The sequence below is a fragment of the Hyaena hyaena genome, unplaced genomic scaffold (assembly GCF_003009895.1).
Source record: "Hyaena hyaena isolate Hyena2069 unplaced genomic scaffold, ASM300989v1 scaffold_47, whole genome shotgun sequence".
Classification (NCBI taxonomy): domain Eukaryota; kingdom Metazoa; phylum Chordata; class Mammalia; order Carnivora; family Hyaenidae; genus Hyaena; species Hyaena hyaena.
The window spans coordinates 3,030,755-3,047,836 of record NW_024080679.1 but is presented as its reverse complement, the minus strand read 5'-3'; the positions used below and the strand labels follow the sequence as shown (position 1 = coordinate 3,047,836).

Here is a 17,082-nt window from a genome sequence, read left to right as displayed (position 1 = left end):
TCGCAGATACAGAACGTGTAGCCGAACCACACGTTTGAGGGTCTGGAGCCCCGTTGTTGGCCATGGGGTTACTCAGGAACGGCACCAGTGCTTATTCCTCCCGGAAAGTTCCATGCTGGCTCTGCGTTTACCAAACACCGATGCCAGAGCTGAGAGGCTGCTCCTGTTGAAAGCTAACCAGAGAAATGGTGTGGCCGTCTGCCCTCTCAACAGCGTAGGAGCCCTAGATTTTTGGGGGTAAATATGCGGCTGATTTGGTAAAGGAATTTCAAATCTATCATTTTAAACCACGTATAATACAATAGTGTCAGGGGCGCCTGGGTGGCTCAGTCGGTTGAGGTCCAACTTCGGCTCAGGTCATGATCTCACCGTTGTTGGTTTGAGCCCCGCGTCGGGCTCTGTGCTGACAGCTCAGAGCCTTGAGCTGCTTCTGATTCTGTGTCTTCCTCTCTCTCTCTGCCCCTCCCCCGCTCATGCTGCCTCTTTGTCTCTCAAGAATGAATAAACATTAAAAAATTTTTTTTAAAAATCCAGTAGTTTTATATTTTACATTATATCATTAATGCTCTCTTCAAAATGCTGTTCAGCTTTTTTCATATTTGCATCTGTCCTTCTCCCTCCTCCCTTCTATACAGAAATGACTACGATGATACCATCCCGATCTTGGATGCTCTGAAAGTCACGGCCAACATTGTGTTTGGATACGCCACGTAAGGAAATTTTATTTTTATGTTCAAGGTGCCTTCGTTTTTCATGACTTCTTTTTCATTATAGATTAGCCTAGAAAGATCCATAGAAACATAGGCATAAATTTTCCTCTTTGATAGTCTTGGTAGGAACTTTTAAATAATTGACTTTGGCACCTCCTGTCTTGACATCTTTTTACTAAGCACCAGGGCATTTAGTTCCTGCCTAAAGATTAACTCTCTAATTAGGATGTCCTGCAAGAGGCACATGAGGCTCATCGGTATTTTGCAAGCCCCGTGTGGCAAGTGTTTACCTTTTTTTTAATTTGTCTTTTTGCTGTGTTTTTTTTTTTTTAAGGTGTCAAGGGGCAGAAGCCTTTGAAATCCAGCATTCTGGGTTGGCAAATGGAATTTTCATGAAATTTTTAAAAGATAGATTATTAGAAGACAAGAAAATTACTGTGTTACTGGACGAAGTTGCAGAAGGTAAAATAAATACAGAGAAAGCTACTCAGGGTTCTCTGGTAATTATTTTCTTCCTACTGTTAACTGTGCAGGTTGGGAATTAGTATTTATTTGATTAAAAAAAAATGTTTAGGTTCAGCACCACTCCGTTTGCTTCCTTCCTCCTTCCTTCTTTCCCTGGTGACTTAGCTTTATGCCCCCTGTGCAGCACAACTCGAGCCGCAAGGCTGCTCCCAGGCGAGACGGTGAAATCAGTGAAATTTAGTCCCGAGAGTTCCGTACCTTGTTTCTGTGGCTCGTGCCTGGCACCGCCTCGGCTGCTTGCTCACAAACACCGTGTCCAGAGAGCATCCTTTCCAAGGATTAGACAGGCTCAACTGAACAGAAATTCTGATGCCCTGGTGGAAAGGGCTGGGTTCGTTTTTTTCTTGATGCACTTACTGGTTTTTAAATTCTGCTTTCGGGGCACCTGGGTGGCTCTGTCCGTTAAGCGTCTGACTTTGGCTCAGAGCATGATCTCACGGTTCCATGAGTTCAAGCCCCAGTTCGGGCTCTCTGCTATCAGCGTGGAGCCTGCTTCAGATCCTCTGTATCCCTCTCTCTTCCTTTCCCCCACTCAGCATGGGCTCTCTCTCTTTCTCTCTCAAAATCAAATAAACATTAAAGAAAAAAATCTGCTTTGAAGACATCCTGGAGGCCTGACATCATGCCTCCCATTTCCTCCTGTTCCCTTCCTTCTTGGTATAAGGTCCTGCTCCTATTAGGTGCTGAGTAAGTACACCTGATACTGTACCACCAGGCTGCCAGGTGGTTTTGGAAATGCCATTTTTTTTAATGTTTTTTATTTATTTCTAGGAGACAGAGAGACAGCGTGAGCAGGGGAGGGTCAGAGAGAGAGGGAGTCACAGACTGAAACAGGCTCCAGGCTCTGAGCTGGCAGTCAGCACAGAGCCCGACGTGGGGCTCAAACCCACCAACCACGAGATCATGACCTAAGCGAAAGTCGGACGCTTAACCGACTGAGCCACCCAGGCGCCCCAGAAATGCCATTTTAAAAGCCATACCAGGGGCGGCTGGGTGGCTCAGTCGGTTAAGCGTCCGACTTCAGCTCACATCATGATCTCACAGTTCATTAGTTTGAGTCCTGCTTTGAGCTCAGTGCTGACAGCTCGGAGCCTCGAGCCTGCTTCGGAGTCTGTCTCCCTCTCTGCCCCTCCTCTGCTTGCACTCTGTCTTTCTCTCTCTCTCAAAAACAAATTAATATTAAAAGAATTTTATTTTAAGAATCTTAGTTTTACCTCCTCTTTTCCAGATAAGTAACTACTTTCCCAAGACCATTTTAGTTTATTAATAACTTTATAATTAAAAATTAATAAAACTTTATAATTAATAAACTTTGTTTATTAATAATTTATAATATATATAGAAATAGGAGAAATAATTTGTTCATATTAAGTAATATATAGCATTGTAAATTTAAATTGATATTTATCAATAATCATGTCTTTGTCTAAAATATGTTGAATGAAAACATTATGGCATAACTTTTTTGTTAAGTTCAAAACCTAAAACATTGGCATATACTACTTACCAATGCCTATGTTTGAATAAAAATTAAATATGCAAGGGAGAGGTGCCTAGGAGGCTCAGTCAGTTAAGTGTCTGACTTGATTTTGGCTCAGGTCATGATCTGATGGTTCATGGGATCAAGCCCCATGTTGGGCTCCATGCTGAGTGTAGAGCCTGCTTGGAATTCTCTCTCTCTGTCTCTCTCTCTCTGTCCCTCTCACACTCACGTTTTCTCTCAAAATGAATAAACTTAAAAAAAATAAATATATCTGAGGTATAGATGGCACAGGATCTTAATTTTCTCATAGCTAAATAGTCATTTGTTTACTAATTGCATGTATTTCCCAGTGGAGTACAAACATAAAATTATTAGGGCTGCCCTTTCAGTAAACAAATATACTTTCAGCTTTTTGTGAATTTTAAGGCTTAAAGTATTAGGGATTTGATAATGGAATTATAGAAGATAAAACCTAAAAGGGCCTTTAGAAGTGGGCTATTCCAACATTAAAAAAAAATGGGGGGGGGGGCACCTGGGTGGCTCAGTCTTTTAGGCATCCAACCTTGGCTCAGGTCGTGAACTTGCAGTTCATGAGTTTGAGTCCCACTTCAGGCTCTGCACTGACAGCTCAGAGTGTGGACCCCATTTTGGATTCTGTGTCTCCCTCTTTCTCTCTGCCCCTCTGTATTTCTCTCTCCCTCTCTTTCCCTCTCTCTCCCTCTCTCTCCCTCATCTGCTCATTACTTTGATCCGTGCCTGGCAAATAGTAGGTGTTCAGTAAACAGTTGTTGAGTGAGTAAATGATAGATACTAAGAATATAACCTGATTTGCAGGGGAGTTCTTGGCCTAAATATTTAAAACATAATGAAAATACTGTGGTCTTAATGCTTCTGTCTTATGTTGTAGACATGGGTAAATGTCACCTTACCAAAGGCAAGCAGGCCCTAGAGATTCGGAGTAGCTTGTCTGAAAAGAGAGCACTTACCGACCCAATACAGGGAACGGCATATTCTGCGGAATCTCTGGTGCGGAACCTGCAGTGGGCCAAGGCACACGGTACGGTGATGTCTGCTTTCTGTGAGCTTTTGCTGTAATGTGCTTGTATTAGATCATGAAGGAGGGTTTTTCCTCCCGGGTAAATAGCTTGCTTCTCAATTTCGTAGTGAAAACATTTTAGCCTGGTGGGCAAACCCAAGACTAAACAATTTACCTAGTCTATATAGTCTCTCAGATTTTATTATATTCTGAGCTGCTAGAATTGTGCTGTTTGAAAAATCAGACGGGCCTGGGTTCTGATCCCGTCTCTACCACTTGGTAAACAAGTGATCTATAAATGGGGACAACAAATCATACTTGGTATGGTTGTTGATACTGAATGCGATCACTCATGTAAAGAGACAAACGTGGTTGTCAGCAAGTAAATACTATGTGCTCATAGGTGTTACCGAGCACTCTCTTTCTCGGACTCCTGAATCAGTGAGTCGGTGGGCAAGAGAAACAATGAGGTGGAAATCATATCTATAACTTAATGACTTTGGTAAATCTGTATGATTCAGTGAAAAAGTAAGTTTAAATCATTGACAAATGAAGATTTTGGATTTGCTCTGAGTCCCAAATATCCATACTGTGCATCCCTTATTATAGATAATTGAAAATTGTATTTGTTGAACTTCTGTGTAATACCATTCATTTTGTAGTGGTCTGTTCTCTAAGATATATTTTTGGTAAATTAATATGTTTTAAAGAATATTAAAATATAAAATGTCATAAGTATATTGTCTTGGCTTTCTAGATAATTGGATAAGGAATTGAAATTGATTCTTTTTTTTTTAATGTTTATTTTTGTGAGAGAGAGAGAGACAGAGCACAATCATGGGAGGAGCAAAGAGAGAGGGAGACACAGAATCCAAAGCAGGCTCCAGGCTCTGAGCTGTCAGCACAGAGCCCAATGTGGGGCTCAAACTCATGAACCCTGAGATCATAACCTGAGCCGGAGTTGGACGCTTATCTGACTAAGCCACCCAGACACCTGAATCTTTTCTTCAAAAAAGCTCAAGGGGTACAGATGGCTCAGTCGGTTAAGTGCCCGACTTCGGCTCACATCATGATCTCACAGTTTGTGAGTTCAAGCCCTGCATCCGGCTTTCTACTTTCAGCATGGAGCCTGCTTAGGATCCTCGGTCCCCCTCCCCTCTCTGCTCACACTTGCTTGCTCTCTCTCAAAAAAAAAGAAATAATTAGGGGCGCCTGGGTGGCTTAGTCGGTTAAGCGTCTGACTTTCGCTTAGGTCATGATCTCGCGGTTCGTGAGTTCGAGCCCCGCGTCAGGCTCTGTGCTGACTGCCAGCTCAGAGCCTGGAGCCTGTTTCAATCTGTGACTCCCTCTCTCTCTGACCCTCCCCTGCTCACACTGTCTCTCTCTCTCTCTCCTAGAAATAAATAAAAACATTAATAAACTAATTTTTAAAAAATAATTAAAAAAAAAACCTCCAACAACAGTAACAAAATCACAGTGGTAAAGATCAACAGTAAAAAAAAAAAAAAGCCTTTTATAAAATGCTAAGGGAGCATCTCTTTACTTGTTAGATGAGATGCTGCCCAATTCATAAATTGCCTCATTAGATCTTCAAATTAGGGGGAAAAAAAAAAACTTCAGAAGTGTCTGGTCCAGTATTTTCCTGCTTGCTCCTTACGTATTCCATGCCTGGCACACAGTAGGTATTCAGTAAAGTAGTTACTGAGTGAGTCTATGATACTGAGACTATAACCTGATTTGCAGGAAGTTCTTGGCCTAAATATTTTAAAAATCATTAAAAGATTGTGGTCTTAAAATAATACTTACTTCTTATCTTTCACACATGGATAAATGTCATCTTACCAAAGGCAGATGAACTCTAGAGGTTCAAAGTAGCTTGTGTGAAAAGAAAGCACTTTTTGGGGCACCTGGGTGGCTCAGTCAGTTGAGCACTCGATTTCAGCTCAGATCGTGATCTCACAGTTTGTGAGTTCGAGCCGCACGTCAGGCTCTCTGCTGGCAGCTCAGAGCCTGGAGCCTGCTTCGGATTCTGTGTCTCCTTCTCTCTCTGCCCCTCCCCCACTTGTGTTCTATCTCTGGATCTCTCAAAAATAAATAAATGTAAAAAAAATTTTTTTAAAGAAAAGAGAGCACTTTTTTATGTTAAAGAGCTCATGCAAAATGGCAAAAAGAAAAACATTAAGACTCCCTTAAGTACTCATCAAAAGATGCAAATTCAGCAGTGTACACAGGTGAGAATATATTAATAAAAGTAGTAATTAGAGAAAACACAAAACTATGATAGTGTAGTGTTTCGTTTTTAATCTTATCAACTAGGTGAACATTTTGAAATCAGTACTCATTTTGGAAATGGTATGGTCAAATCTATGTATATTCTCTGAGTGGAGAATGTCACATGTGTGAGGACTGTCCAGCAGGTATATCTAAAGCATTAAGTACATGTATATAAGAAATACCAACTGTGATGGGAAAACCATAAAACCCAGAAACAGAGATACTCAAGGGTAGTGGATTATTCAAACTAATAAACTGCTCTGCAACATTATGCTTATTGAAACTATTTTCATGAAGACTGAGGCAGCACTGAACATTTATCTACCAGTTGTATGGATGTTTTGATTACCACTGTAAAAATTATATATGCGGAGGGACAAGAACTATCAGGAAATAGCAAGCGAACGGTTTTTATTTGCTTGCAGAATATGGGGCCTTTTTTCTCTTTTAGTAAGTGTGTGCATGTATGTTTCTGTGCCTTTGAAGAATGTGTTAGTTACAGAACATTTCTGAGTGAGAGCAAAAGCCCTGTTTTGCCCTTAAAGAATATTTGTCTGTTGCTCATCATCAGAAAACTTCCCAAGCACTCCTCAAATGATTCTTTGTAAGTTGTTCTTTTTGTTCTTTTTCAGAACTCCCAGAAAGTATGTGTCTTAAATTTCAGTGCGGTGTCCAGATTCAGCTAGGGTTTGCCGCGGAGTTCTCCAACGTCATGATCATCTACACGAGCATCGTCCACAAGCCGCCCGACGTGGTGATGTGCGATGCCTATGTCACAGACTTTCCTCTTGTAAGTCCCCGCTTTCTTCTTTGATTCAGAATATGCCGGTATAGCCTCACTTACTAAGAACTAAGTATATGGAAACTTAAAGATGATGGTAAATTTAAAAGAAATATGAATATATATATTCCGTTTATATCAATACTTGTATTTTAGTAACAGTAGTCATAATATTTAAAAATGGATCACCAAAATACCCTAAATGTCAAATTTCACCGAGGAAAGAAGCCTTTAATTGCCCTTACCCTAAGTAGAATATCAAATATGAAGGAATGTCATTCTTATGTCAAGAATAATTTCCTTTTAGGGGCGCCTGGGTGGCTTAGTCGGTTAAGCGTCCGACTTTCGCTTAGGTCATGATCTCGCGGTTTGTGGGTTCGAGCCCCGCGTCGGGCTCTGTGCTGACTGCCAGCTCGGAGCCTGGAGCCTGTTTCAGTCTGTGACTCCCTCTCTCTCTGACCCTCCCCTGCTCACGCTGTCTCTCTCTCCTAGAAATAAATAAAACATTAAAAAAAAAAAAAAAAGAATAATTTCCTTTTAAAAACTACTGTTTTTAATTAAAGTCTTATTTGTCAAGTTATGTTGGTATATCGGAAGCACAGAAATTTCTCTTTTTCCATAAATTAAGATACAATATGTATTTCGTGTTGGCCTAAAGAAGCCAATAAATAGTATCCCTCTTTCCTACATGAGTGCAGTAAATTGAGAAGCAAGCAGGGTGCAAGACAAATCCAGAACATCGCTTTGGTGTTGATAAGGGCTTCATGGAGGACATTGTTCAGCGTGAGAGCAGACGGCCCAGCCAGAATTCTGACTGAAGCCAGAATTCGATGGGTCCCTCCACCTGCCCTGGCAGTGCTGGCCTGGGGTGGGCCTCGTAGGCATGGGGTAGGGCAGAACCTGAGGCCTTCTCCCTGGAGTTCGAGAATAGCTCTCCCACCCTTGGCCAGGGTGTGTCTCTTGGAGAAGAAAAAGGGGACAGGATGCCTGTGTCATGTCCATTTATTCTTTCTAAAATCCCCCTGCACCTGCCCAGAAGTGATGGATAGAAGGGAGAGAATGCAGCAGTCACACTCACGGGGCTTGAACGTAAAAGGAAGCTTGAGTGGGTTAAGAAGTGTTTCTAGGGGCAATTTGGAAGCGTCTGTACTCGCACAGCTAACTTTCTGAGCATACGTGTGCAGAATTTAGAATTCCTGTTGTACCCTAGAGTGCTGTTCTTACTGTTTCTTTAGTCCTGGATGAGGGTTTACCTACTCGGGCCAAAATTCCTAAGAGGGCAAAAGCTATTGAGATATTTTATTGTCATGGACCATGTCGTGACTCTCATTGCCTTCACTGATAACATCTGCTCCTTTTCACAGGACTTAGATATTGATCCAAAGGTCGCAAACAAAGGGACGCCTGAGGAGACTGGCAGCTACTTGGTGTCAAAGGACCTCCCCAAGCAGTGCCTCTATACTCGGCTCAGCTCACTGCAGAAGTTAAAGGTTAGCACTTCTCCTGTGTGTAATGACTAATCTTGTGAAAGTGAAAATTCATTTCCATGTGTGACAGTTGTATTACTTTATGGATACGCTGCTTCATTGAGCGTTAAATGGAAGTAGAGATACGAGATACACAGTCTTACAGTGACCCTTTCCACGTTGTATTCTGTCCCTGGTAATGGCCTGAAGATGTTCATGTGAGAGTAGACGCCTGGGCAGCTCAGTCGGTTAAGCAGCCAACTCTTGATTTCGGCTCAGGTCATGATCTCACGGTTCGTGAGAGCCATTCAGGCCCCTGTGCTGACAGCGTGGAACCTACGTGGGATTCTTTCTCTCTCTTTCTCTTGCCTCCTCAGCACATGTGTGCTTTCTCTCTCTCTCTAAGATTTAAAAGCAAAAAATTAGAGATACAGAGCATAGTCTACTTTTACATGTCTTCACATCTTCAAATACTCATTGTCTAGTTAAGGAACAACAGATACAAACTCTCGGCACCCTGTTCGTAGCTAATTTTCTTCAGGCTCCTTTGTCTGTGAAATAAGCCTGTGATCTGATGCAATGACCCTTCTCCACCTGTGACTATGGATTATTATTTCATAATACTTTTTAAAACAGCTAAACTTCTGGCCTGGGAGTAAAGCCAGGTTTTTTCATTAAAGGACCATCCTCCATCCCCACCAGTTGGGTAAGTGTCCCAAGCCCCACGGCTTGGAAAACACCTTTAAACAGTTCATCCGAATACAGTGCAAGATCTCTGTGATCCTGACTACCTTCCGTAGCAAGTAGTAGAATTCTAAAAACTCAAAGTGTTGAATGAAGGAAAGGGAACATGATTATCGCTGCCATTGCTTAGTGTAGGGAAGGTATAAACGGGCCTTGAGGATTGGAAGCTGGGAAAGGGGAGCAAGAGTGGATTTTGTCGGGTGATCATATGCGTATTTGTAGATGTCGGTGATACTCAGACTCACCTGTGCTCACAGTTGATAAAAATAACTTCATTCCTTTTCCTTCTCAGGAGCATCTGATCTTCACGGTGTGTGTGTCGTATCAGTACTCGGGGCTGGAAGATACTGTAGAGGAGAAGCAGGAAGTGAACGTCGGGAAACCCCTCATTGCCAAACTGGACATTCACCGGGGTCTGGGAAGGAAGACTTGCTTCCAAACGTGTCTTATGTGCAACGGCCCTTACCAGAGCCCTGCTTGCGCCGCGCCGGGGCCCGGGCCCTACCACTCGACCCAGGACTCCTTCCACGCTGTTTACCGTTCGCATCTGGGTAACTCGAGCAGCGTTTTGCCCTCAGATAGCTGTCGCTGCAGCCGGACTGCAGATGCGTTTATTTCAAGCGCGCATTCCCACCACGACTCGTGTCGCTTTGGGAGAAGTAACGTGCCAGTAGAGACGACGGATGAGATGCCGTTCAGCCTCTCTGATGGGCTCCGAATTTCCGACAAGTGACCTCCTTGTTTTTGAAAATTACCGTAATTACCTCATGCCTCCTATGCAACAGCACTGAGAGGACGGGAGGTATGATGAAAAAGCAAATACGTATTTGTAGAGAGAGAAGGTTAGCGGTGGCTCTTTCGTGGCAAACTTGGGACTTTGAGATGTTGGACTTATTAACCACACACTTCCTCTTCCTCTTCTTTTAAGATTTGGTGAATTGGTTGACTCGTTCTGTAAGAATGAAATAGGGATGTGCTTATAACAAAAATATTTTCATTTCGAGCACTCTGAAGTAAGAACGGTGGAAAGGACATTACTGTAGAAGAAGTCCTTGTGTTTTTAGAATGAGGAAAAACAACCTTGGTGATCACCAGGCTTAACCTTGTTCTGTCGGTAGGAGAAACAGATTGCGCATCTAGTTTAAGCGAGAGCCAGCCCCAGAACCGAGACATTCAGATTTCTGTGCCACTGTTCATTCCACTACACACTGCCTTCCTGACAGCTTCGGAGACAGGTATTATTTTTGTAGATAGATTTAATGATAATATGTAAATACACATGTCTGTATATAATCTAGTCATGTACAAACTTTAATTTGTGATTATAGGACTTTACTACAAATGTCTGTTAACAGGTTTGTATCTAACTAAATCTGATGCGGAAGCAGCTGACAGTCCTTGTTCCTAAGGTCATGAAAGCATGTGAGAGGTGATGAGATGTTTGTCTGTGTTAGAGCAAGACAGCAGGACAGCCCTGCCACTGGATAACCTTGGCAGCTGCTTATCTGAATCTCACAGATGCTGGAGATGTTTCCTCGATAACGTTCATTTTCTCAGTGAATTGTTCTGGCCTTGAGAGATCATCTTAACCACCGTTGGTTCTACCTAAAGCAAGTTAAAAAGGCAACTGCCAATAATAAAGATGCTGAATTAGTAACTTTAAGACATTCCACAAAGAAAATGCCAAGTCCAGATGACGTCACTGTTGTATTCTCCCAAACATTTAGAGAATTAACGCCAATCCGTTGCAAACTGTCCCCAAAAATGGAAGAGAGAACACTTCCCAAGTCATATTACATACAAAGCCAGTATTACCCTGATACAAAACCAGTGAAGACATTACAAGAAAACTATAGATCAGTATCTGTTACGAATATAGATTCAAAAGTCATCAACAAAATACTAGCAAACTGAATCTAGCAACATATAAAAAGGATTTTTTACACCATGACTAAGTAAGATTTATCCCAGGAATACAAGGTTGGTTTAACATCCAGAATTCAATGTCATTTGCAGATGCTTCTTATTAGTCACAGTATTCACCTTATTCACATTATTTACATTCTGTAACATCACTGTAAATACTGAATTAGTGAATACAGAGCCATTGCTCCTCAGGGAAGTGTGTGTGTGTGTATACATATCTCAAATAGATTACAATCTTAATCCTGAAAACAATTTATCCTGGTATATACTGTTTTATTTCCAAAAGAGAAAATGAAGTTGAAAAATACTAAGTGACTTCCCTGAAGCCACCCCACTAGTAATTGCCAGAGTTGGGATTCCTGCCCGTCCAACTAGCCCCAGAGCCAGAGCTTCTTGCACTGCACTGACATCCCCCACCCCCTCATCTTCTGGTCACGTCTCGGGGGGAGCCAGAACAGGAAGGCAAAGCATTGCCTTGTTCAGCTCCACTGAGAGCACGCACATCAGGAAACTACATTTTCATGTGTCTGCACATGCCTATGAATAATCATAAAAGTGCTGACAGTTTTGATTTGGGGATTACAAACAAATTTTAGAAATTAATTGGTAAATTCATAAATACAGAATCATAATGAGGATCAACGCTGCCATGTTCATAAAGGACTAAATTACCACACTGACCTAATTAATTGTCTTAATAGTTGCAGGAAGAGCATTTGATTGAATTCAGCACCCTTTCCTGATACAGTCAACAAATTAGGAATAAAAGGGAAATTTCTCAACATGATAAAAAACATCTACAAACACCCCAAACCTAACATCATTAATGACAACAGACTAAATGTTGAATGTTCTCATCCCAAAATCAGGCATAAGACCAGGATGGTCATACTCACCCCTTCTGTTCAACATTGTACTTGAGTTTCTAGCCAGGGCAATTAGTCAAGAAAAAGAAAGAAAAGTCAGCCAAATTGGAAAAGAAGTAAAACTGTGTATTCACAGATGACATAAACGTGTTTTGTAGAAAATTCTAAGAAATTCATTTAAAAACTAAATGGTTCTCGGCATTCAAGAGTCTCTCATGGTTTGCCTCCCTCCCACTCCCCCACTATTTTTCCCCTTCTTCTCCCCCATGGACCTACGTTAACAAACTGAGGGCAGATGGGGTGGAGGGAGGGGAAGGGGGGTGATGGGCATGGAGGAGGGTACTTGTGGGGATGAGCACTGGGTGTTATATGGAAACCAACTGACAATAAACTATTATAAAAAAAATTTTTTTAATTAAAAAAAAAAAACTAAATGGTTCACCAGACTGCAGGATAGATACAAGATCAATATGCAAAGATCAGGTTTATTTCTGTATTAGCAGTGAATGTTCTGAAATTGAGACTTTTTAAAATTCTATTTACAATAGCACCAAGATGAATAAAAACTACACAACATTGTTGAGGGAAATTAAAGAAGACCTAAATAAGTGGAAATACATTTTTGTTCATGGATTGGAAGATGTTACATTGTTAAGAAAAAGAATGCTCCCCAAATTGCTCCACAGAGTCCGTGCAATTCCTGTTAAAAACCCCTGCTGGCTTATCTGCAGAAATTGACAAGCTGATAATATTCATACGGAAAATTACAGAAGCAAAAACAATCTTGAAAAAGAACAAAGTTGGAAGACTCACACTTAATCAATTGCAAAACTTACTACAAAGCTACAGAAACCAAGGCCACTGTGGTAATGGCATAAGAATAAACATGGGTTATGGGAACATAAAGTATAACTGAGGATCCAGAAATAAGCCAGTAACATTTATGAACAATTGATTTTTGATGAGTGTGCCAGTAGCATTCAATAAGGAAGAGTAATCTTTTCAGCAAAAAGTCCTAGGACAACTGTCACAAAGAGCTAACGGACCACCATCTTATACAGATTTCAGCCCAAAATGGATCATATACCTAAACTATAAAATTGACAAAACATATAAGGAAATGTTCGGTTTCTTACATACAGCACCAAATGCACAAGCAACAAGGGAAAAAAATTGGGACTTCCTCAAAATGAAGTTTTATGTTTTATTTTAATTTTTTTTTAAATATTTTTATTTATTTCTAGGAGAGAGAGACAGCGTGAGCAGGGGAGGGTCAGAGAGAGAGGGAGTCATAGACTCTGAAACAGGCTCCAGGCTCTGCGCCGGCAGTCAGCACAGAGCCCGACGCGGGGCTCGAACCCACGAACCGCGAGATCATGACCCAAGCGAAAGTCGGACGCTTAACCGACTAAGCCACCCAGGCGCCCCTGAAGTTTTATGTTTTAAAGGACACCATCAAAAGACAACCCACAGAATGGGAGCAAAGTTTTGAAAATTATGTCTGATAAGGTACTTGTATCCGGAATATATAAAGAACTTTTATAATAATAAGCCATTGATGTGCTAGTGCTTAACCATGGTTACTGTAGAGCAGTAACCATGAACTGCTCAGTGGGCCCTCAGTGATGATGGAAACGGTCCATGTGTGTACTCCTGGTGTGATAGCCTCTAGCCACCTGTGCTCACTGAGCAGCTGAAATCTAGCTAGTGGCTTCTGTATTCAACTGTGCAGGTGTTCTGTATATTTGAATTTTTTAAAGCATGTATTTATACTTTTAAAACATTTTTTAAAATAACAGACTTGTGTAGTTTTTCTCTTTTCTGTCAGCCATGCATTTATTTTACTTGATCTCTTACACCTGTGGCTCTAGAACATTAGCATAGGAATTTATACATCAGTAGCATTTAGGAGGCGTAACCCATTGATACCATTGCAGTGTGAGCAAGAGATTAGGATGCCAAAGGCTCAGCTAAATCCAAAGCTAGTATTTGATTCTTGGGAAGGGGATACTAGTAACTTAAGAAATTCTAAAATAGCAATTACAAGTTACATGTTTTCTTTTTAAATTTTTTAATATTAAAGAGTGTGTGTGCAGGCACGCAAGAGCTAGCAGGGGAGGAGCAGAGAGCAAGAGCTAGCAGGGGAGGGGTGGGGGGTAGACGCAGAATCCAAAGCAGGCTCCAGACTCTGAGCTGTCAGCACAGAGGCTGATGTGTAACTCGAACCCACAAACCATGAAATCGTGACCTGAGCTGAAGTCAGCCACTTAACCAACTGAGCCACCCAGACTCCGCTAAGTTCGTATGTTTTCTAGTAAAAAAAAAAAAAAAAAAAAAAATCTTAACACATGGATCATCGACTATAAAACATTAAAATCTTCTTCATCTAAAGATGGACAGGCCAAACAGGCACAGCCTTGAGAAAGAAAGTCCATAAAGGACTCTGACAGGGAGAAGGGAGGAGACCTCTCCCCTTCCCCGCAGTGTTTGTCACTTTGCACACCTCTTACTTGCACACAAAGCAACGAGGTGTTGTTTAGGACTTGTCAGACTCGGAGATGCCATCATGTAGCCACAGCTCAGATCATCGATAGATGACATGTAGATCAGCACAAGTTTAATATCAGAAGGAGATCTGATCTTTTATATTTTTATTTATGTAGTTTATTTATGTAGTTTATTTATTTATTTATAAATGTAGTTTATAAATATGTAGTTTATTTATTTATTTATAAATGTAGTTTATTTATGTAGTTCTTAGAGCGAGAAAGAGCACAAGCAGTGAAGAGAGGCAGAGGGAGAGAGAATCTGAAGCAGGCCCCACCCCAAGTGCAGAGGCCACGGCAGGGCCCGTGACCTGAGCCAAAATCAAGAGCCAGACGCTCAGCTGACTGAGCCACCCAGGTGCTCCAAGATCTGTTTTTTTTTTTTTTTTTTTAAATGCCTAATAAATTTTAAATCCTTTCCTGTTACATGAACACTTCCCTACTAGGAGAGAGAGTATTTATATTCTATCACTGCTTTTAACTGTTAACTGATGCCAAACACACAAAACTTACACATGACTCTTAAGCAGTGGCAACCTGTTTTTCTGTTCTGACATTGTGAGTTTCATCCAGGCCTGACCCAAATATGTATTTTTTGGGTATTTTCCCCCAAATTCCATGACCTATTTTTTATACTGATAAAATATTAATTAACAAAGAAAAATATATCCAGAACAGTTTGTATAAATGTATTTATTTGACAGCTTTAAAAATATTTGACGTTACTGACCCAAAATCACTTTATGAAGGAGAAGGAGCCCGCTCATCTCACCACCCACCAGCAGTCTGGCTTGAAGTGCCCCACAGCTTGTCTATGCTTCTGTTCCCTTGTCTGTAAGATGGGGACAAGGATATAACGTGTGAGGGCTTCTAAAACTTCACAGGGCCGGCAGGAGGGAGACACGGCCATCAGTCTTCAAATCTGGCTTTTTCAAAACCATACCAGTCAGTACGCTCACAGTTCAGCGTGCGTTGTTTGTTTTCAGGATGCGTCCTACACAGCCCTCTATTATCGGCAATGTAGTATCGCCTTCTGAAATAAGTTGCAGTGGGGGTGGCTGGCTGGTTCAGGTGGTGGAGCGTGCAATTCTTAATCTTGGGGTCATGAGATCGAGCCTCATGTTAGGGGTAGAACTTACTTTTTAAAAAATTAAAAATTATAATATTTTTAAAAGTAAGTTGCAACTGGGGCTTCTGGGCAGCTCAGTCGGTTAAGCGTACGTACAACTCTTGGTTTGGGCTCAGGTCATGATCTCACGGTTTGTGGTTCAAGCCCTGCATCGGGTTCTGTGCTGACAGTGTGGAGCCTGCTTGGAATTCTCTCTCCCCCACTCTCTCTGCCCCTCCCCTGCTCACTTTCTCTGTCTCTCTCTCAAAAAAAAAAAAAAAGGAAAGAAAGAAAAAGTTGCAACTGAGTTGTGTTCACCCCAAGCTCACCTTTCAAAAAGCATGGAAATTGAACATCACCAGTTCTTTAGCATAAAGTACATTGTGTCTGCATATAAAAGCAGTTGATTAGCAGTGTTTCTCTGCGGGCATTATTTGTCTTGGCTTACCTGGATTTTCCAGTTTTTATACAGGGAACAGATATTATATAATTGTCAAATATAGACCTACACATTGACTAAATATGCTAAGACTCAATAAATTTATATTTAGAACACATTTTTAATTTTCATAATTGCAATCAAGTTTAAAAATGCACAGGAATTCATGCATTTTTTATAAGATTGTTTTTAAGTTTATATATTTTGAGAGAGCAAGCAGGGGGCAGGGAGAGAAAGAGAGAAAGAGAGAGAATCCCAAGAAGGCTCTGCACTGTCAGTGTGGAGCCTGATGTGGGTCTCAAACTCACAAATCGTGAGATCAGGTCCTGAGCTGAAACCAAGAGTCGGACACTTAACCAATGGAGCCACCCAGGTGCCTCTGTGCATTTGTTTAATGTCATGAGTGATGCACACGTAGGTACTTTTTATGCTACCTGTTATATATAAAAAAAAATCACTAAGTCTAAAGTAATTACCACAAATCTAAAGTAATTCCCAATTCTTGCATCATTTTGGAGATTTGTTGAACAGCATTTTAAGTAAATGGTTGGCTGAGTACTCCTACATTAATAAGTTGCTAGCACCAGACTTTGACTATCATCTATTTATTTTAAAATCCATTTTTAATGTTTATTTTTGAAAGACCGAGCATGAGTGGGGGAGGAGCAGAGACAGAGAGAGAATCCAAAGCAGTCTCCAGGCTCTGATCATGACCTAAGCTGCGATCAAGAGTTAGACGCTTAACTAACTGAGCCACCCAGGCACCTGTGACGTTTGTTTTTAAATTTTGAAATATTTCCAAACTTAAGGGCTCCTAGGTGACTCTGTCGGTTGAACATTTGACTTTGGCTAGGTGATGATCTTGCATTTCGTGGATTCAAGTGCTGACAGCTCAGGGCCCGGAGCCTACTTCAGATTCTATGTCACCCTCTCTCTCTGCCCCTCCCTCCTCATGCTCTGTCTCTCAAAAATAAAAATTAAAAAAAAATTTCTAAACTTAGAGGAAAGCCTCAAAATCAGTACAAAGAATTCCTATATTCCCTTCACCCTGATTCCCTATGTTAATGTGTTTTTCCATGTTTTATCATTTTGTCTCATAAATGTATATATATGTTTGTATGTATATCTAAATACATACACAAATGATCTCCCTGAGCTGTTGAAAAGTGTTACGTTTT

At 41.1% G+C, this 17,082-nt stretch overlaps 1 protein-coding gene across 2 annotated transcripts in view; it reads left to right on the top strand.

Annotated features, from left to right (window-relative positions):
* Nucleotides 1-10,641, top strand: part of MALT1 (MALT1 paracaspase) — a 60,102-nt gene extending 49,461 nt beyond the window's left edge. For both annotated transcript variants that reach the window (XM_039230491.1, XM_039230490.1), the window contains 6 exons: nt 636-710; nt 1,045-1,172; nt 3,626-3,775; nt 6,661-6,818; nt 8,174-8,299; nt 9,312-10,641. In XM_039230491.1, coding sequence (XP_039086422.1) covers nt 636-710; nt 1,045-1,172; nt 3,626-3,775; nt 6,661-6,818; nt 8,174-8,299; nt 9,312-9,752 — 1,078 coding nt within the window. In that variant the 3' untranslated portion in view covers nt 9,753-10,641. The remainder of the gene's footprint in view (nt 1-635; nt 711-1,044; nt 1,173-3,625; nt 3,776-6,660; nt 6,819-8,173; nt 8,300-9,311) is intronic.
* The last annotated feature ends 6,441 nt before the right edge of the window (nt 10,642-17,082 follow it).